This window comes from Prunus persica, chromosome G7 (assembly GCF_000346465.2).
Source record: "Prunus persica cultivar Lovell chromosome G7, Prunus_persica_NCBIv2, whole genome shotgun sequence".
In the NCBI taxonomy this organism is placed as follows: Eukaryota; Viridiplantae; Streptophyta; class Magnoliopsida; order Rosales; family Rosaceae; genus Prunus; species Prunus persica.
The window spans coordinates 13,728,090-13,750,548 of record NC_034015.1 but is presented as its reverse complement, the minus strand read 5'-3'; the positions used below and the strand labels follow the sequence as shown (position 1 = coordinate 13,750,548).

Here is a 22,459-nt window from a genome sequence, read left to right as displayed (position 1 = left end):
AGCTAAAGCATCAGATGGTACATATATGGGACATACAGAAAACAGTGAAATTTTTCATCAGTCTTGTGTTCCTGTTATCTGTATCTATCCAGAAAACAAAAACAGCAAGCAGGCCACCCTTTATGGAATTAATGAAGATATGGTGGCAACCAAGAAGTCAGCCGCCCCATATGTTAATGGCTGCTGGCCTTGTCATCACAGAAGTACTTGCTATGAAGCAGGGAGAAGTGCACGATCATTGCACAAGAGTTTGAAATTTGAATGCCTCCAAATAGGGGCTATCTCCCTATCTCCCAATGGGAAGAGTTGACAATAGAGAGATCCTATTAGAGAAATCCTTTTAAGTTTCCACATAATTTGTAGGAAGCCCATTCTAGACATGCCAAAAAGACAAAACTCTTTCTTAAAGCCAAAAGCTACCTACCAGACAAACTTTTTTTCTTTTTTTCTTTTAGGGGGCTAATAAAGCACCTATAATTTCAATTTCTCTCAAAATGAAGACAATAATCATAAAATAAATGAGTGGTAGGGTACATTGCTTTCTTCCAAGGCTGGTCCAGTAACAAAAGGACCAAAGGCTGGTCCACTAGAAGAGGAGAATTGGAACCTCAAATGGGGTTGCTAAACAACACAATATACTTTCTCTTCTTTCTTTTTCTTGTGACAATTGGATTGAAATATGCCTGCCTACATTGTTTGTAGCTGTGTTGAAAAGTTCTAGTTTCACAATTGTCTCATTGAGTTCAAGATATTTCATTGTGAATTGGCGTGACTCACATGTACAATGTGGTGGTTGGGTTGCATTGTTGCTAGAAAACCAAAAGCAGAGGATCCTCCTACCCAATCACATGTTTAGGAAAACTATCCATCCCCAAAACCCTCCAATCAGATATTTAAAACCCAAAAACAAAAAAACAAAAAAACAAAAATCTATGCCCCAATCCCAGTTCCCAGTCAATCACAATAGAGGGCTATCTCCCAAACCAATAATTTATTTTGGGAATCTGTTAACTCCTGTCTGTCTCTTTAGTGTGCACCAAATAAATTGATTCAGAGTCATACACATGATACATAATATACATATTCATATCTCCAAATCCCAAATCCCCAAAACCATGGCCAAAGCTCTAAACCTCATACCGACTTCAACTTTCCCGCCATTTTCATGCCCCACAAGACCCAAAAGGAAATTCTCAATTAGGGCCACAACAGAGTCCTCTGAGACCCCAGTAAGTTCAGCTTCTGTTCAAGCCAAACCAGAGCCTTCATCACCACCATTGACATTTGCTCCTCCGCCCAATTTCAAGCCGCCGGAGCCGAAGCGGTTCGGCGTCCGGCCGGATAAAGTTTTCGACATCTTGGGTGCTTCTCTTGCCTTGCTCTTTCGGTTGGGGACTGGCGTTTTCGTTTCTGGGTATTCAAGCTTTTTCTAATTTTTGAATTTTCAGCTCATTTTCATGCATTAGATTTGTTCAGTAAGCCAAAGATTATTGCTTTGTTTGCATCTGGGTTTGTCTACTAGAACTCTATAATGCATAATTGATCAGTGCTACTAGACCACAAAGCTGAAAGCTTCTTTTAGATATGTTTTCTTTTTTCGGGAAAAAGGCTTTAGGCATGAATTCGATAAGCTATAGTTAGTATTCTGACTTTTTTTTATATTTTTTTATTTGGCTGTACAATGGCAGGTATTCTTTCTCTTTCGTTTCCAAAGATGACATTCCCGCAGACCAGTATGCTCTTGAATTTAATGGTACATGTTAATTTCATATAATTGCTCCTATGCCATTGTTGATGAAGTTGTTGTTAAATGGCTAAACAAAAGGGGAAAAGTTAACTATTTTGAAGTTATGTGGAGAAGTTTTCCCATGTTGGTTCATCATGATTTTTCCCAATAATGAAAGTTTGTTTTATTTCTTTGGCATCAAGCATTTTGTTATCATTATGAATATGGAATTTTGGTTTATTTTAATTAATTCTTTTTGAACCATAACTAAAATATTTGATAGTTTTCAGTATAGCCTCTGAGTATAGGTTTCAAGATTTTATTTTATTTTATTTTATCCTTCCAATTTTCATATAACAGATTCTAAGGTGAAAGAGACTTCAAAAGTAGGCCCCCGGCCGCAGAAGCCTATTGAGATATATGAGTTTGAAGGGTACTTTATTTTTCATACCATAGTTTTGTTTCTGTATTTTAAAACTTTGTAGTACCAATCTCTAATTCCCCTCTGCGTTTTACCATACAACTCTAAAACTGACTGCATGTTTTTTTTTTCTCCACACATTTAATTACCACGGATAATGCACAGCTGTCCATTCTGCCGGAAGGTAACTTCAACCCCGAAGAAGTTTTATTTAATTATGAAGAATTTATTGTGTGTATACAAATGCAAGGTTGCTACTTATTTTTGCCATATTATTCTTCCATGGAGATATGCAACGGATCAAATGTCCAATTGGAGACTTTTTCACAAACCATGCATATGACTACAATACTAGACTTTCTCATAGTTCTGGTGAACCATCATTCTTTGATGGGTATTATGCTGAAATCTGTGGTAACGAATGTGGTTGGTGTTTAAATTGATTTTATGCATTTAGTTTTAGCATATTGATATTGAGTAGTGTTATTTAAGATGAGTCTGGTGATCTTCTATTTCATTTAATAGATAAACAACTTTGAGCTTCACGGCTCTCCAACCAATTAAGGGTCAGATTGTCAAGATTCTGGTTAAATTTTTGTGCTTAAATTCCATAGGAATACTGTCTCCTAAGTCCATCACATATGTTTGTGACTTGATTATTATGGTCGTAGTATATTGCTGAATATACATGTTGTGCTTTCTTTATTTTGTGGATTGACATTTGGGTATGTATAGGTTAGGGAAATTGTTGCAGTGTTGGACCTCGATGTTCTATTTTATCCTTGCCCAAAAAATGGTCCAAACTTTCGTCGCAAGGTTGCTGAGATGGGTGGAAAACAGCAGTTCCCTTACATGGTTAGACACTAATACTTTTGAAAATTTTATTTATTTATTATTCTTCTGTTTATCCTCACAGCCAAGAGGCTGTTTATCCTTGAGAGAGAAAACTTTAAATAATCCTCAATTGAAGAATTTATAATTAGAAGCAACAGAAAGCTGAATTGTTAGTGTATTTATATATTGCTTAGAAGCTCTAGGGTATTGACAATAAGATGGGTCAAGTTGTAGAAACCCAATAGATTATAAGTGCTAAATATAAACATACAGAAACTTTTCAAAGTATAGTTAAATGATTCCATGAACAAAAGCACAATTGAAAAACACTAAGCTAACGCTTAACTTTTTTCTTAAACAGATGAAATGTTACTTAATGAAATGTTAGTATCTGTCATAGTTTTTACTTTTCAACATCATTCTTTAGTTCTGTTCTATGTCAGTTGTAACATATGCCTTCATTTCAGCTCGTTATTTATTATATCAGAATGGCTCTGAGTGGCAGCTACACTTCAACTTTTGTGTTTGGTTGCAGGTGGATCCAAACACTGGCGTTTCAATGTATGAATCAGATGATATAATCAAGTACTTGGTTGGGAAGTATGGTGTGTGTGGTCTAATCTTGCTACAATCACTTCATTTCATGATGTTTATTGTATACTTTCATTTTTACAGTATCTGTAGATATGATAGAGAATATATACATAATGCAACTACACTATGATTTTTAGATTTACATATTTATACGTTAGGTTTATGGTAACCATTTGGCATGAAAGCAGTATTACTAGGCTTTGCAAATTATGCTTCTATATGGTGATGCACTTTTTCCTTTAATTCTTTGCCGACAGGAGCTACTATTTCTTGAATTAAGGACTTCTAGTAATTTTATCATTTTTTGGTCTCTTATGCATTTCATGCCAACTACTTTACACCAAATTCTATTTAAAATTTCTCACACCCCCCTAAATGTTTGTGCAGGTGATGGAAATGTTCCTATTGCATTGTCACTTGGTTTATTGACGGTTAGCATTTGACTCTTCCATTAGCAGTTTCTCTCAGTCTATAGGAAGTATATTGTTAAGAATTTATTTAAATCTATAAATTCTTGATTGCAGACTTTGACTGCAGGCCTTGCTATGATTGGTCGTTCAGGACAGGTTAGATGGTTTTTTTAAAGTCAGTAAATTGTTGTGGGGCGGGGGGTGGTGTTTTCCTAGAATATTCCTACTTCATTAATTGCATGATGCATTCAACAGTAAAATTTGTTCACATTGAATGTCCAGGTTATGTTATCAAGAATTTGCTTTTATATGCAAATTGTTTTATAACTTCATTGATCAGTCTCGTGTTCTTTAATTCTGTTCAGGGTTCTAGCTATTCTCCATCAAGACTACCATCCAAACCACTTGTAGTATGGGCATATGAGGTTAGAATATCATGCTCTTACTTTAAATCAGAATTTTCTGGTGAGGTCCCTCATTAAGATCCAAGATAGATAAGCCTTGATCTGTTCCATATATATGGATGATAGTTCTGCTACCAAGTTTACATCTGAATTGATACATGCGCATATACATCTCAGTGTATTGCATGCACACAAGCACATGTATGATCCTGAGTTTTAGTTTGGAATTGTTGTCTCTTTCAGGGATCTCCTTTTTGCAAAATTGTACGTGAAGTACTTGTAGAGTTAGAACTGCCTCACATATATCGCAGGTAAAGTATGAGTAACAATGTTACGTCTTGCATTATAATTTATAATCAACTTTCATTTTGTCACCATATTAACAACGTTTTATTTGTACATACACAATGCTTTCTATGGTAATGTAATTGAGCATCCCAAGAAGCAAATTAGGTGGACATAAGAATGATCATCTGGCCCCTGTAAATCTCTAGTTTTCTGTGTTCATTGCTATTTAAATGTGGATACATGTAATTGTACAGTATCTTTGTCAGGGTTATGTATTGGGATAAAGTGATTTATTGTTACATTTTATTTTCGGTGTATGCTTTAAGCCCTCATGCATCACGTGGTGTTATTGTTGCAATATGTGTGCGCCCGTGTATATAATTCATATGTATGCTAACATGTATCTATCTATATATTTGAGTATCATTGTCCAATTTTTTCGTTTTTTCTGAAATTTTATTGCTAGTTTCTTTTACTTCCACTTTCACATTTCTCTTAGGGCTCTCATAATATGTCTATGTTGTTTCTGAACTTTGGTATAAAGGAATTTTTTTCCTTTGTGTTTAATCTGATGCAAAGTAACCCATGATCTTTTCCGAGAGCTTTTTGTTTAGCCTTCCTATCAATATCCTCTCTTTCTGTTTTTGTGTGTACAATTTATTATTGGGGCTTATTCTATTCTCAATACTCTTTTCAGCTGTGCCCGTGGCAGTCCAAAACGACAGATACTGTTTGATAAAACTGGACGCTTTCAGGTACTGTCAATATTCTACTGTGAATTGCCAAAACTTTATTTTTGATCATATGAGAATGAAATTCCTTTTGACATGCGTGAATTAGTAAGATGACAATAGCAATCTTACAATACTGGTTGGCAGGCTCCTTATTTAGAAGATCCAAATACCGGGGTGGAGATGTTTGAAAGTGCAGAAATTGCAGAATATCTGAAAGCAACATATGCGCTATAATAAGCAAAGCTTTCCAAAGGCATGTGGACTTTTTTTTTTATTCTTTTGATTTTGTTTTGTATATTTCTCACATTTTCTGTCAAATGAAAGTGTACAAGTCATCATCTTATTCCCATAAAAAAATACTTGAACAGCGTTTTAGATTTATACAAATTTTATTTTCTTTCTAGTGGAAGGAATTGTTTTAGTTTGGTGCTGTGTTAAAATAGTGTGTTGCATGACATGATCCAGTAATATTGTTAGATACTTGCGTAGAGATGTATGTATGCTTGAAGTTTTACCTTAATGTTTTTGAATGATATTGTAACTTTCTGTCGGTGTTAGCTGGGAGTTGCATTTCTTACAGTTTACAGACTCATCTTAGGTGGACTGGAAACATTACCCAACAAGATCGAAAGAAGAAAAATGTTACACAACCAAGAAAGAAAATTTGTGTTGCTGTTGATTTCCTAAACAAATTGTTAAATCTAGATCTCTTGAGTACTGATGCCCTCCCAGAGAAAATGTTTCTGCTATAACTTCTGCATCTCTTCCATCTAATTAATCAAAACTCTCTACTGTCAGTATACAATGTAATTAGTTTTGAAGTTTATCTATGAAAGAAAGTAGTGCTGAAAAGGAAGTGTGGTATGTGATCTCACATTGTGGGGACTGAAAGTATATGGTGCATATCCAAGTGGAGCCTTTTACTTTGGGTGGAGAATCTCTATCTCAGGTTTGAAGCTGAGAAAAAAAGAGTTGTCAACAGGTAGCTTCTAATCTGGCCATACTTTTGTGGCAAGTGTGGTATGTTTGTTAGCAGGGCATCTACTACCAGATGTCCCCCAGCTTTCATGAAGAGGATATGTTCAAGCTTCATGGACATGCCATTTATGCCCTTCACTTCCTGCTTATTCTGACTTCCAATTTGTAGGTCCAGTCCAGTCTAATCATGCATATGGGAATGTTCAAAGGCCAATTATGGGTTGCTTTGTTATCATGCGGTCTTATTGGTTCTCATCTTCATGACATTAATTTTGTTTCCATAAAAAAAAAGAAGATCATATGTCAATTGGACACTAAAAACCAACACTGGTCCAAATTCAATGGTCGTTTAACTATTTTAGTGTCACACGTCTAACTATCCTTGTATATTGGTTAATTAAGGTATTAGCCTCATTACCAAATGTGGGAAAGAAATCTTTCATTTATTATTTAGAAAAAGACATGAAAAATAATTTTCTATCAAATTCTTTCTGCAAGCTGAATGGGCCTTAAGTGTAGACTCTCTAGTTGTAGGTTCGTTTAAATCATGTTTATGTGTTGCAGCGATATAAAGATTCCACTAGCGTAGCATTATCAGCAAATGGTTCCAACTTTCTAGGTTGACACAATCACACACACATTGGTTTTGAATCCTACAATATTCTCCAAAGATTTTTTTAAAAAGAGAGACAGATGAGAATATTGAAAGTGCATATGCAATAGGATTGGAATGTTTATGTTCATGTGACATTTAGATAAGGCTTAGTGGCCTGTTTGGACAACACAGCAGAATACTCCAGAACAAAGGCAGAGAGGGAGGGCCTATTATTTAACTTTCGGACACATGGGACCAGAAACCCATTAACTGTACAATAAGTGGGTATAGTTTGGGATTGGTGATTGTTCGGGGACCCCATCAACAATTAGAAACCAAACTGTGTGTAGCAGGGGAAGGTAGTATTTGTCCTGAAGAATAAAGCTGAGGATTATGAAAATAACTGTATTGGGGGAATAATATATATATATCCTTGGTGTTGCCCCCACCATTTTTTCTGTATTAGATTCTAAGCTTTCTAGGCTTATGTGGGTTTATCTGTCATGGAAACAATGAATTGGTCATCCTTGGTGCCTTTCTTTAGTGGGTAGTGGAGTAGGTCGAAAGTTAAGGTTGTCATTTGAATAAGACTAAAAAACCCCAAGCTGAATTGGTCTTCTTGATGCATGTATTCCTCATGCAAGTCATGTGCACTTAGTGGGAATGTCTAGAAACTAAAATAAGGAGAGAGCACTGCTAGGGTTTTACGAGATTTAATCCCGATTCTTAATGTATGTAGAGCGCACAATACATTAATTATTAAGTTCAATACCCTACATAAAACCGGATTCTAACATTTTTTTATTGCGGAGCTATGCATTGATCTTTTATTTTTCTTGTTTGTTTCACATAATGCCTACTTAGGTAAAACTTGAGTTGCGTGCCACTTGGTGAAGTGCGGATATATGATTATAAAATGATAAAAAAGAAGAGAAAAAAAACCAGTTGTTGACCAATAGATGGTTGTGGTGGTGCTCCGGCCATTAAGTTTGTGTGTTTGGGTGTATGTGTTGGTGGCCCACAAATGTGACATGGAACCACTGCTTCATTTATTAGTTGTGAATTATGGCCACATTCTGTGTCCTCTTCTGCTCTCTATCTTGAAGCTTTCCATAGAAAAGCCTTCACATTGTGTGTTTCAGGTTTTTTCTTTCTACTTATTTTTTCGCGAAGGAACCTTTCAGCATATATTCTAGAAGATTATATTTTATTTGTGAAGAACCTTATTTAAAAGGCTTTATTTAGGCCGGCAAATGTCTTGCTCATGGAGGCTTGCCTCAGGTTTTCTTTCTAACAATAAACCAAGCGTAGTCTTGAGGCTTCAAAACCATGGTAAGATTTCGAATCTTGTCATATCGTCTCCAAAATTCGAAAAAAAGGAATGAATCATAGTCGTACATTTGAATTTGGACTCTTATTTAAATATGGATGATGCTAAGATCAGTCGCTTACACGCATGTAGTCGAATTCTGATCATTGATGCATTATAAACTTCATATACAACAATGTTCAGGAGCTGTCCACACAACTAACTGAATCACAACTTATTTAATCTTTTAATAGAATCTGAGGTGCAAAATTGAATTTTAATTTTGGACATTCAACTTTTTAAATTCATAGATTGTGAACATATGCATAAGTACATTAACATAACCACAAACCAATGGTGTTAAACTTGACCATATCTCCATCATTGTAGTAATTCCGGGTTGGCATAACTTATTATTATAAGAATAATCAAATTAACTTTTCTGCCTGCCGGAATGAATTGGTACACAAACAAAATGAGTGGTCGAAACTTTTTTTTTTTTTTTTTTAAATTTAAAAAATTTAAAATTTTCAGTGCGCACCCGCACCAGGCATCAACTTTATAAACCCCCCCCAAAAAAAAAACAAGACATCAACCTTGACGTGGCCATGAATTTTGCACAGTTTCTAAATTTTAACCCATGAATGAAGGTGAATCATGAAATAGTAGTACAACTGTTAGGCCCCAACCAAGGTTTTGTTCAATCATCTCCACTACGTGATGTTAAATTAGAATGTTTTTGCCCTATAAAACTTGTAGTGAAGAACGGAATGTTTGGCATCTTAAACTTCGCTTTACAAGAAGCAAATATTTTTATTTTTTAAAATACACAAGTGATATAAAGAGAGGAGAGAAACATAGGACCTCGAATGCAAGTTTTTTCGGTTTGTTATTCAACCCTAAAAGGGTTACTTTTACACTTTCTCATATATCCAAGGGCTCTATAGCAAAACACAAAAGGAGACAAAAACAAAGTTCTCTAATTAAGGACATAATTAGTTATTAATCACAAAAAAATCCAAACAACAGCAGAAAGGAATAGGAGGCAGCAGCAACAAGTGTATAAATAGGTAAAGACATCAAAGCTAAGGTGCTCCAAGAGTCTCGAGAAATAACGGCTAATTAGCAGAGAGTTAGCCTAAAGTTAGCAGCCAAGGTACGTATAGCAAAACCACAAGTTGAAATTCAATCACTGATCAAATCCATAGAAGAAAATTACAGTTGGATATAAAAACTACTAAAATATTTCTGTTTGATTTGCATTTCAGGGTAGACAAAGCAATAGCAATAATGGCTCTTAGAATTTGCTTCTTGTTCCTTGTGATAACTTTGCTGCTTGCAACTAGCACTTCAACTTCTGTCCAAAACGGTATGATATCTCTCTCTTTCCCTCTAACTTCTTGGGCATTTAGATTATGTTTTCTAACACATAACCCCCTATTTGGGAACTTGAATGTTCTCTGTGACTCTCTCTCTCTCTCTTTCTCTCTCTCTCTCTCTTTTCTAGTTCGGTTTCTGCTCTCGATAATCGTAGCTTTTTCCTTCTGTATTCAAAAATTGTTGCCCATGAGATTTAAACTCACGATCTCTTCCAACTGTCATCGTTTACAATTTTTACAAGTGATAGAAGAAACAAAGGAGCTAATCTCTTTTTCTTTAAGATGCATGCATATTCTTGTCGTAGGTTTTCTCTATATACTACATGTTTGTTTATGTGCTTGAAATTTACGTACCTGCAGACCTGAGTTCAGTTTCATTTAGTTACTCTGGCGCAACTGGCCCAGAAAAATGGGGAAGCTTGAGCCCATTTTTCTCGGCATGCTCCAATGGGAAGATACAATCTCCTGTGGACATCGTGAAGGGCATACTTTCCCCTAGCAAGAGATTAAAGCCATTAACCAGAGTCTACGGTGCTTCAAATGCCACTTTGTTTAACAACGGCTTTAACATTGGGGTTTGTTCTTCAACTTCTTCCACACTGACACTATATGCATCTTTTCATGAGCATCTTATAATTCAGAGAGCACTTTGTTCTTCTTTTGGAGACACAGATAGTTCGTTTGGTGAGAACTTATTTTAATTTTACTTTTTGGTGAGAGGGCTTGCCACATAAAGGGCTCATCAAATAAGTCTAATTAGTAAAAGTTAGATGGAAAGTGCCTTCAAATTTTAAAAGGGGATTGCATTCTTTTTTGGAAATTATTTGTGTCGTTTATGTGAAAGTATGAATTTTTACTTTTCTGTCGATCACAGTTTGTGTATATAAATTATTTTGTTTGTATATTTGATGAATTATTTTTATATATATGTTAAATTGTGATTTCCAGAAAAGAATAGAGTTTTTTTTTATTTTTTATTTATCTCAATTCTTTGCTCATAAGGGGTTGCAATCTGGGTGGCAGAATGAAATGTTTGGTTGGTTGGTCATGTAAATAAAGTGCCATGGCACAAGACCAACTTAGGTGTGCATGGGTTTTCTCTATGCAGGTGCATTTCGAAGGACATGTGGGGACATTGGATGTGGATGGTAAGAACTATGACTTGAAGCAGATGCACTGGCACTCTCCCTCTGAGCACCGCCTTAATGGAGTCCAGTATGTGCTCTGTCCCATTCTCTCTGTCAAATATCATCTTCTATTTTATCCAAATTGAGTGGGATACAATTATTTCTACCGATCAATTGAAAATGTGTTGTACCATCTCTCTAATAATGTTCCAACGCACATGTGTGAGTCCCGTTTTAATGGAGTTTGTCTGTATTAGAAAGATGATACAATATATTTTCTTGAGTTATACAAAAAAATCCTAAATAGTATCCTAAATAAATGTTAATGATCATTTAATTTAGTAGCACTCAGAAACGTACCAAAATAAGTGTTTGGTTGGCTGAGAAATTTTGAGCCTAAATTAAGGTTGTGTTGCAAAGTCTGGAGGGTATATATTAAGGCAGCCCAGTAATTAAAGGTCATATGTGACACAATCCTTATAATTTGAGGGGAGATTTTAGCCAGGCCTTGGAAAAACAAAGTAGTCTTTAAAACTTATAAGAAAAGCAGCAAAAAGCTTATAGGCATTTCCTGAACTGCTACAGATTTCCAGCTGAGCTTCATCTACTTCACCAGGCATCTGACCAGAGCATGTCCGTTGTGGCAGTTCTCTTCCAATTCGGCAAGGATGATATAATCATCTCTAAGGTAGAGTTCTTCTCAACATGTAGTTATCTATCTATTGTTCTTAAAGAAATTAAGTGATACTTGTTGGCGAAATGAAATGAAAATTGAAATCAAACTTTTAAGGGATAATTAGTATTCAGGTCCTGATCCGAGTTTTGGAATCCAAGACTAAGACCTTCAGGATTTAGGGTTTAGAGTTTAGAATTTGAGCTTCGGACTCTGAATTTAAGTTCATGACTTGGTTCGAACTTCGAGTGCACAACTCAAAGTTTGGGCTCTAGCAAGGGCTTGGAAGAGGTCATTTATACAAATGGAAAATGAATTTTTCTTCCTTCTACTTGGGGAGAATGAGATTGCTTGTTCCCAAACTATGTATGCCAATCAAAGAAATTGTCAAGCCATGTGAAGTTATGTTGATTCCATTACAAATTCATTCCAAAAAATCAAAACACTACATCAACAGGTTCGAGAAGGATTCTTGGGTTTAAGGATAGTAGAGAGAGATTTGATAATATTTATCACCACAATTGGCTAATGCAGATTAAGGACAAGCTGACTGAGCTGGCCAAGGAGACGTGTAAAAAGGAAGAAGATGCTCAAATTCCCCTTGGAACCGTAGATCTCAACGAGTTCCAGAAGAAGAGCCGCAAATATTTCAGATATGTTGGTTCTCTCACCGTTCCTCCATGCACCGAGAATGTCGTATGGAACATTCTTGGAAAGGTACTTACTCGTGTGCGCTCACATACATACATATATACATACATATATACTTATTTATTGATACGCATCCCTAATTTGACTTATTCATTCATGTAGGTAAGGACCATTTCCAAGGATCAGTTAAATGCTCTAAAAGCACCATTGGATTCAGCTTGCAAGAACAACTCAAGACCACTGCAGCCTCCTAATGGACGCAAAGTCGAGTTCTACGATGAGCTTAGGGACCAGTAAAATAGTCAACCTAGTTGACATTTACATCAGTTTGGTCAATTGTCATCAGCGTAAGTTGTAGTAAAAGCGAGTCTTCGTAGGTCAATTCTCATTGTTTATAGGCTCGAACCTAAGTGATCTATTCACGATCTAGATAAAACTAAGTAGAGGTCCGAATCGACTGATGTTGAATCGTCAAAATATGAGTTGTAGTTAGGAGAAGTGCGTAATCTAGAAAGATTTCATGTTGTGTATTTTCTTTAAAGTTGATTATATATGATTAAAATATATATGTGAATATGAAGGAATTCAGCTGACAGCAGCTCATATGGATGCATTAAGATCTTCATGAAACGTATGTCATAGGTAGGGTGGATGCATTATTGGGTCAATGACTACTATCTCTTTCAATTTGATTACATAACAAGATTAGTGATTTAAACCACTATAATTGGGTGGCTCATCTAGCTAATCACAACGACTTGCTTCATTCTTCTCCGAAATACGCGCCTTGATTAATCACATAATTAATCAACTCGATTAGTAGATCATCCATATATTTATCACTAAACGTGCTTCAATAAAAAATAAAATAAGCAAAGGAAAAGAGTTGTGAATAAACTTGCGAAAACAATTGGGTTATAAAGCACTTTTTCTTGTTTTAATAAAATATTAATCAAATGAAAAAGGAAACAAGTACAAGAATTTTCTTTTTGTTCTTTGGTAAGTAGAAGATTCAAGATATCATTTGGGTCAAATCCAGGAGAAAACTTGGTTGCGATAGGGATAATTCTGTTTTGTTATTTTCGACCAATAACGCTATGCGACGTAAAAAATTATCACATGTGTCATAACGTTATTAATTAAAAATAACAAAACAATGTTATCCCTGTTTTATGCAAATATTTCTCCAAAACCAGGCCCAAATCAAAGCCAAGAAACCAAGAGAGAGAGAGGACAGGTCAAGGATGATGAAAAACTGTGCGTGAATAGGTGAATTTTTAATATTTTGAGATCAACTTTGTCCAAGAACATATCTTTAAATATTTAACACTAATAGAAGAGTAATATAAGGAGAGTAATTTATGGCTATAGGCAGGGAAGGTGGACATTTTCAATGAGAGTGATGATCTAGTCAATATTCGAAATCATTTACATCATAGATACAACCTTGTAGAGTCAACAACGCTTAAGTCTTTATACTTGACCAGACTCCAAAACCAAAAACAAAGACTGATGATGCACATATCTAACTCTCTCTTTTTTCCCTCAAGTTCAGCATAATACTAACTTTCATTGTCATATGGTAGGAGTAGCTATATCAGTAAAAATGCAAAAATAAATAAGGTTGTCGTACTTATTAACCAAACAACTTTAATGTTCCCGGTGTAATACTCTATATTTCTCATCACGTAATGAGAGATGCAGAAAACTGAAGATAAGGAGTAAAATTATCATGTCAAAAAAATTAAAATGTATTGTATCCGCTACTAGACATTTATCCACTTGTCTTAGCATAATGTCTAGGCAAGTGTTCGACGTAATGTCTAGGCAAGTGTTTTTAGATGTCATTTTATTTGATAATGAAATTGGATTGATATAAGGGAGCTATACTAATATACCCAAAATAGAGGCTGAAATTATTAAAAAAAAAAAACCCACATGGAATTCACTTTAGAAACACACCCAAAACTCATTTACTAAATAAGAAATTAGTGTTTAAGTTTTTATAAATTACATGACTTCCATTGATCAACTTAAAAAAGAAGACCAACACAAAAAACTTAAATAGCATCCAAAACAAGCCCAGCCCAATTTTATAAAAATACCCAAACAATTCATTACAAACAAAAGGTCTTGAAAACTGTAGTTTCATTAATGTGTCATGTTAATTAATGACTGTAATGTTCCATACCTTTACTGTCATGTTGATTAATTGTTGTAATGTTTCAGTTTAGGGTAATAACACTGTTCTGTCATGTTGATTAATGGCTGTAATATTCCAGTGTAAGGTAATAACACTGCTAGTTTCCTATAACATCCTATTTCTAATGCATGTTTACCACTGTAATCTTCCAGTGTAGGGTAATAACACTGCTAGTTTCCTATGACATTATATTTCTAATGCATATCTACCCCTGTAATGTTATAGTCTAGGGTAATAACACTGCTATTTCCTATGACATCCTATTTTTAATGCATGTTTACCCATGTAATGTTCCAGTCTAGGGTAATAACCCTACTAGTTTATTGTCATGTTGATTAATGCTTGTCATGTTGCTATTTCTAATACATGTCCACTAAAGAAAAGATGAAGAAAGAACAAACCAGACCAACTCAAAACAAGCCGAGCCCAGATTGTTAATACTATTATAGAAGTATATTGTTAATACTCTATCATAGAAGTACATTGTTTATACTCTGACATAGAAGTACATTGTTAAACAAAAATGAGATTCATAACTGAAATAGTAACAAAAGTTACATCGATCATCAAAGCTTAAAATACATTTCGAAAATCAACTAAAATCCGAAGAGAAACATATAATTGAAGCAAAAGATCAAAAATCTCAAGTCCAAACCAAACAACGACGACGACAACAACGACGATAACGACAACGACAATGTGGCGAAAGGGGAGTAAAGCTTGAAGATGAGGAGTAAAGCTAAGAGCATCTGATCGAGGTTTGTTCAAAGTCTAGAACAATTCGGAAAAAAAAAAAATTAATAGAAGCACGATTTTAGAACAAGAAATCGAAGATGAAATATTGAAAATTGTAGATTAAAGATGAAGAAGATAGTTGCTCCAACACCAGAGAAAGGAGAAAATAAATCTGATTTGGTTTTTTGGCAAATTTGATTTTTTTTGTAGATCTGGTTTTTTAGCAGATCTAGGCATATTTGGTTTTATGACAGATCTTGTTTTTTGGCATATCTGGGCAGATTTGATTTTCCTATCTTAAATTCATAGTACAAGGACAATATAGATATTTAACACACACAAATAAACTAGAAAACAATTATTAAATTAAAAAAATTGACAGCTATCAATTTTTGAGTTTTTTTTTTGTGTGTTTATAATTTTTAAATAGCATAAAACTATGTCTCAGATTTGATATATAACTAAATTTCTATTGATATAATTGCTGATTTTATGGTAATTGTAGGTTCCACACTTCCACATTTTCCCCTTCTAATACGGGACCTTCCCCTACCATTAGATTGACACTTAAAAATATTATCTACCTTTTTAAAATTCAAATAAAAATAATAAATTCAAATTCGAAAAGTAAGTAAGAGTCCAACTCCATCCATTTGCATTTCTAATGTGGCAGGCGAAAACTCCTTTCGTCCGCTAAAAGCCCTCAAATCACATGTGGTCAATGCATGACTACACACACACATGTTTTGATTTTTCCAGTGTCATAATCTATAAAAATAATAAACTAAAATAAATTATTTAATCACAATCGTTGGCGGTGGCGGAAGTATTGGTTTGCTTCGGTGGAATATAGACCGTCTAACTCACCAAATATTTTATTATTATTTTAAATCTGGGTAAATATTTTGTATTAGTTTTCTGATAATTAAAAAAAAAGTAAATATTTTGTAACCCACAAATCCAAATCCATCTCATCTCTGACCTTATCACAATTTGGAATCTGACTTATCCCCAAAATTGTAAATATAATTATTTTCGTTAAAATTAATGCAGACCAATTTCCATATCATTCACAAATCTAAGCTGAATTTGTTTCAGGTTTTCTCCAAAACATTATTATCCAAAATTACAAGCAGATTTACAACTTCTCACTCCAAAAAACATATCTATTTACACAACGTCATCCCCTAATGAACTGGAGAATAAAAATGAAACGGAAAAAAGAAAAAAAGAAAAAAAACGAAAAACGTAGAAAACGGTAGGCAAATTATATCTTTTACCTCTAACCCCGGTGGAGGGAAACCGTTATTCAACGCCCCACGTCATCCAACGACAATTTAAACAGGGCGAAGGCGGTCCCGCATAGACTACCATTCACGACCTTAACAACCCCATTGCTTCCTTTGCTTACTGGCTGTGGGCCCACTGCTCGCCGTCGGATCAAGAAACCTCGATTCCGAACGTGACCAGATTACGCCACGTCGATACCGGCTTCGCCCACCCACGACCCGGACCTCCGACCCGAAACGAAGCGCTTCATGCCGCCCAAACCGGGGGGTTCGCTCTCCACGCTTTGTCTCGGAAGCGAGTCGATGGACAGCGTGTCGAAATCATACGCCGCCGACCGATCACGCGCTCTCCCCGACATCACGCTGCTGTGTCTCGGAGGCGAGTCCGCCGCCGCGTAGGGCGATTTGGCCGACTTGTCTCGGTGGCCGTGCCGAAACATCGCCCGAAAACTCGCGAAGAAGCCGGTTTTTCGTCTCTCCACCGGCTTGATGGCCTTCTCCATGGACGACTCGGCCGACGATCTCTGCCGATTCCGAAACCGGCGCTTCCGATCCCTCTTTGATCTCACCCTTCCCATACACGAGACCTTGGGAGACGACGGTTCGATCATCGGAGCGTCCGATTTCCCGACCGATCCGGAGCGTTTGGGAAACAGTCTAGTGTTTCCTGCCTTGCAATTCCTCCGATTCTTAGTGTCGACGTAGTTGTGCTTCTGCGGCTTCGGTAGGCCGATAATCGCAGCCTTGGACTTCAAGTTCAGTGAAAACCTCTGAGAGTTGGAATTGGAGTGATTCGGATTCGGATTCAAGTTATTGGAGTTGGAGTTTCCTTTCGTGGAGTCTTTGCGCTCGAAGAAGGCGTTACGATCGAACCAATCGTACTCGGCGTCTTTCGAGAGCCAGAAGGATTCCGGAGGGAAATCCGGCGGCACCGCCGGTTCGTCGGCATCGTCCTCCTCGGGCGGGTCTTGGACTCCGGTGATGGCGTCGGCCTGCGTCTCACAGGCAATTTTTCGATCCATTGAGCCGCCCGCACACGCCGATACTAGGGTTTCCAAATCGACTTGTGGCATAGCGTGGAAAAATTAAGCTGAAATGAAGCAAATTAAGAGAGAGAGAGAGAGAGAGAGAGAGAAGGCTGAGGAGGAAGTTGGGGAAAGAGGAGGAGGGTTTTATAAGAGAGGGAGAAATAAGATTTTATTTCTTTATTTACTTGATTTTATTTTATTTTTGGTTGGGAGAGTGGCTTTCGTTTCAACTTGTTGACTCTTGTATTTTGGAAACAATCGGTTTTTTCTATAGTGAGACACAGAGAGAGGGAAAAGGGCAAAAGTGGGAAGGAAAAAAATATGTTTCTTTCGTCAAAAGAATACGAAAGCAGATGGTACAAAACGCTGATTTGCTTTACGCACTCGCTGATTGTTGCTTTCTTGATTCTTTCTTTCTAATTAATAGTTGTTTTCCTTTTGTTAGTTTTGGCTCGGCTTTTACGATGGCTTGGCTCTTTAAAAACCAAGCTTATTTTAGAGATATAGAATCAAATTAACCTTTTCTTTTTCTTTGTTTAGTTCTTGTGTAATTGTTGATTGGAAAAGAAACAAACCCTCAAGTTCGTTTGCCCACGTCTGAAGTTAACTGTGTATCTAATTTAACTAAATTGTCCTTTTTAGCGATCGTTTGAGAGTGATTCTTGATAGGCCAAAAAGCACTACTATAAAAAATCACAAATGATTATATGGAGAAGCATATGGAAAGTGGTTCTCTCCAGAAATGATTTTGGCATATTCAAAATCACTCTTAAACGAGCTATTAGTTTAACTTTTAACGCACCCAACTTATAATTGTTGACAAACTAGATTTTAACTCGTGGTATTTCTCTCTCATTATTGGAAAAAGTTTCATGTTTAAATCTGTTTTCCTCCTATTAATTACAAAAAATATAGTAAGGGGTCTTGTACCCAAAAAAAAAAAACCATACAGATTTTGGATTACTGTGAAAACTATACCGAATTAGTCCATTCAAATTAAAATTAATTGTCAAATCATTCGTGACTATTTAGTCAAAACAATAATAATTTATATTTATAGTAGTTTATTCGCTCTGAGGGATTTAGGGGTTGAATTGGGAATTAGGGACCAAATTGAAAGCTTGTTTGACCTTAATTTTGATAAGCCACCTTATTTTGATAAATTTTATGAGAGAATTGGGTGGTTGAAGCCGTGTATAATAGTAGCTAGAGTCGTGAGAGAGAAAGAGAGAAAATGGCGTGAGAGAGAGTGTGGTTTCTTTGGTAAAAATCGGATTCAGAATTACCTCATATGTGTGATGTTTTCATGTATTTATAATGCTCCTTGTCAGCTAGAGTTTATTATTTAATTAGAAAAATTAATAGACCTAAGAAATTTCCATTTTACATGTGTCACTCGCTCATTGGTCGTTGAAATATATGCTCTCACACACAGTATGAGTGGACGACATAGCTTATTTTCCCCTTTAAGGAATAGTATTAATAAATATCCACTTATATTATAATACATGTATAAAATATACCATATAATTATACTACCGTAGTATTCTATTATCACTCAATGAATTGATAACACGATGTGACGTGACCATCACATCGAAGAATTACTCCTTTATCTTCCTTATATTTCTACTCAAGCATTGGCCAACGGTTTGTTTCTATTAATTATCCATTTGTTATAAGTTCATGAGATATGTATTTGTTACGTGTGCTTTTTTAATTTGTCTCTTTTATACTTTACGTGTGTTTTTCTCTTAATGACAACAAATTACTTTGTGTGATTTGAGTGAGTGAGAACTTTACAGACGACATATCTATCATTTCTACTAAAACTTTTCCATTGGTTTGCGATCCTGTCTTATTTTTCTAATAATTTGTAATTTATATTCAAATCTTTGGATCTGAAATTCAAATCGAAATCGAAATCCTTCAAGGCCAAACGTAACCCCAGCTTACCTATATATACGACCGCACCACACTAGCTAGGTTGGCCACCATCTGAAATATATATAAAGTTTAATTGGTAAACTATAAATATAAATGAATTTGTTCTAACAAGTTTCTTTCATTGGACCATGACCCTAGCTACCATGACTAAAAATCAGAGTCCAAATGTTTGAAAAATGGATCCTATTTTATCTTGGGTGGACTTTTTGAGAACTACATGAATTTCTTTTAAATAATTTTATCTTCTCATCATTCAAATGAGAAGAAAATTAAATGTAATCATATTGCTTTTTCTTGTTATATTGGAGAAAAGAAATTCCATTGAATTCAATCTTGAGTGTCATAAAGGGAAAGGGAATTCACTACCACTGTGTGGTGGGAACCCATTGGCCAATCACATTGTTTTCGAAGACTTAATAGGCCACAAAAATGAGAAGACCAACCACATTGTGGTTTGTAGAAAATGCACACTCACTAGGAAATCTAACACATGGTGCCAAAAAAATCACAGGTAAGTTTTTTTTGGGTCAAAATTTGGGATGGGGAGGGAATGTGTCATTGAAGTTCAAACACGAAATCACTGATCTGTAGACAAATGCTTTTATCACGGAGCTATGCATTGTTGGCAAATCATAGGTTAGGGAGAGAAATTTCTCTACCCACCCAGCCCCAAATGCTTGAATGTCCCAATCAGTCGATGACCAAATCTAACAACAAATATTGATAAATTGAATAAAAAGGATAATAATAGTCCATGACAACTTGCTGCATTAATATTTTATTTAACTTCTCTAATGATCCAAGTCAGGTGTGCCATCTTCTCCCCATGCCTAGCTCCCATAGATTGAGGATGCTTAGAATATGAGCCACCGCCATATGTACATGAATGATGACAGTTTGATTACTTGAAGATTACATTAATTAATGATGGCTTTAACAAAAACTGTTGATCGTTCCTTGTATTTCTGCAGGAGCACAAATAATTCTTATAATTAGTATAATAGTACAGAAACTTTTGTACCACTTTAGCTCAAGGAAAAGGAATTTAGCAAAACGAAAAAGAAGAAAATTAATTTCGTTGGTCGAGATTAATGTATGATGTTGATGCGAAAAAGTGGTTCAGCACCTTTTGGGGCTCAACTTAGTGATATTGGGCACCTCGATATGCTTTAGGTCTCGGTGAAGCGTGTGATATGCAAGATAACAAACACTCGGTAAGGCCTTAGGCACCGGTGTGGTACCGGCCGAAGGCTTTCTGATGCTTAAGTAAGTACGGATTTAGTAAGCGAATTGAACAGTTTTGAAGGCAGTATGCCGAAAGTTCAGATTACCTCCATTTTGGGGAATTGTGCTCCTTTTATAAACCTTGGGAGGTGTACAAGTTGTGTAGAATTTCGATGTGGGATTGTAGACATTCATTGTGGATAGTTACGCGCCTAGTGGGCATTTGTGTTTTGTATTGCGATCGGTATGCTTGGGTGCCGAGGGCTTCCCTGCCGATGCCAAGCTTTGTCCATGTGTTCAGCCTTTATTGGTCGCTGATTCTAGTATCAACAGGAGTCCCCCAAGTTCCTGTTCGAGAACAGGTTCTCGTCAGGGACTTGCTTTGGTCTTCCAGTCCTAATGAGTTGCCGACAACGATTGACGGATCTGCCTGAGTGCGCGGTACCGTTCGGTATGATGATTGGAGAGAGGCGATAAGGCTTCTCTTCGTGGGTACAGTCTTCTGGTCTGGAGTGTCGGGGTATTCCAAGCGTCTCCCATTGTTGTGGTGCCGTTCGGTAATTCATAAACCCCCAAACAGTGGTGTACAGCCCATGCCCAAGCTTCGGACGGGGAACGGAGTTACTTTGGACCTCAGTGTTGCTTCGTTCCCCGTGCAAATGCCTCATCTTCCGTGCCTGGCGTGCAGACACCTATCGCGTTGGATTGACACCACGTGTCCAACGACGCCTGTGCTGCAGAATAATGATGGCGCCGGTTGGTTTTCCAAGGCGTGCCGTTCGACTTCTTCCCTATAAATAGGGGTGACTCCGGATGAGGGAATCACTTATGCTGTGAGAGCGATTTTCAGAGCTTCTTCCAAAGGCTATTTCTAGCGTGTTTCTTGCGGCGGAGTGATTTTCGGCAGCTTTTGACATCGTATGAACAAGGTATTTCCATATTTTCATATGCTTTTCCGATTAAAAAGTATCCTTATGACTTGATCTAGACTATGAACATACATGAACTCGAGGAACGTTCGGTAGTCTAGCTACCGTATGTAGTGACGGCCATAGGAACCCTTAGTTTAATCTTCGTGCATGGCATTTAGTTTCCCATTGTTGTTTGTAGATGTCCGATAGTGAGTCAACATATGATTCCAAACCTGATGCGTTCGATGGCGAGTCCTCGAACGACCAACAGGACTTCTACAATGTGGCGCTGAATTTCGAGAGTGTCGATAGTGAAGATGCCAAAGTTTAAGTCATCGGCAAATAGATTAGGGCCCCACCATCTTTCGATAGGGGAAAATTCCTGCAGCCGAACCCGGTGGTTCCGTTTACTGTGGTGTCGTAAGGCGGCGCTTGCGCCAGCACAAGCTAGTATTGTAAGTTTCTGATGGGTGATACATAGGTGCCTGATCGGCATGCTAGTTACCATTCGGAGACTTCCACTTCTGGCCGGGGCGACGCACCTAGCGAGTCCTCATCTCTTCCGACGGTGATAGTGGTTTCTCTGGGGAACCCTAGAGTGTCGTTAGGCCAGCCCAAGAGGCTTCTGTTTGGGGTAGATTACCTAGGTCCAAATCTGCTTACAAAGGCCTAGCTGACCAAATATCGGGAGGATTATCTTATCCCAGATTCGCTTAAGTGAAGGATTCCGGGGCCTATTGAATCCTTAAGCAACCCTAAAGACGGCGAGGTTGTCTTCTTTATAGACGTTCTGAAGCACGGCGTCTGCCTGCCCTTGCAGCCTGCCTTTCAAAGAATTCTTGCCCACTTAGGCTATGCCCCATGTCGATCAGCACCCGCCCTACGTCGTAATCGGCGATTTCAGCTCGGATGATCATCGAGTCATCGTGGGGGTAGAGGATCCCCTCTTCTTCCTCTTCACAAAATGTGATGGGCTTCTACCGAACCTTCGGCATTTTA

The 22,459-nt window shown here is 36.8% G+C and overlaps 3 protein-coding genes across 3 annotated transcripts; 2 read left to right on the top strand and 1 right to left on the bottom strand.

Annotated features, from left to right (window-relative positions):
* LOC18770431 lies at positions 693-5,851 on the top strand. The gene is made up of 12 exons (XM_007202288.2): positions 693-1,414; positions 1,689-1,753; positions 2,087-2,159; positions 2,313-2,331; positions 2,883-3,002; positions 3,517-3,586; positions 3,963-4,006; positions 4,100-4,141; positions 4,351-4,410; positions 4,633-4,700; positions 5,375-5,432; positions 5,556-5,851. Exons 1-12 carry the CDS (start codon positions 1,065-1,067, stop codon positions 5,643-5,645), a joined length of 1,059 nt encoding a protein of 352 aa, XP_007202350.2. The 5' UTR covers positions 693-1,064; the 3' UTR covers positions 5,646-5,851.
* LOC18769448 (alpha carbonic anhydrase 1, chloroplastic) lies at positions 9,327-12,726 on the top strand. The gene is made up of 7 exons (XM_007203336.2): positions 9,327-9,449; positions 9,562-9,662; positions 10,033-10,247; positions 10,781-10,887; positions 11,385-11,487; positions 12,007-12,189; positions 12,286-12,726. Exons 2-7 carry the CDS (start codon positions 9,584-9,586, stop codon positions 12,418-12,420), a joined length of 822 nt encoding a protein of 273 aa, XP_007203398.2. The 5' UTR covers positions 9,327-9,449; positions 9,562-9,583; the 3' UTR covers positions 12,421-12,726.
* On the bottom strand, positions 16,094-17,706 carry LOC18769273. Its single transcript, XM_007202316.2, has one exon. The coding sequence runs from the start codon at positions 17,421-17,423 to the stop codon at positions 16,533-16,535; it is 891 nt and encodes a 296-aa protein (XP_007202378.1). The 5' UTR covers positions 17,424-17,706; the 3' UTR covers positions 16,094-16,532.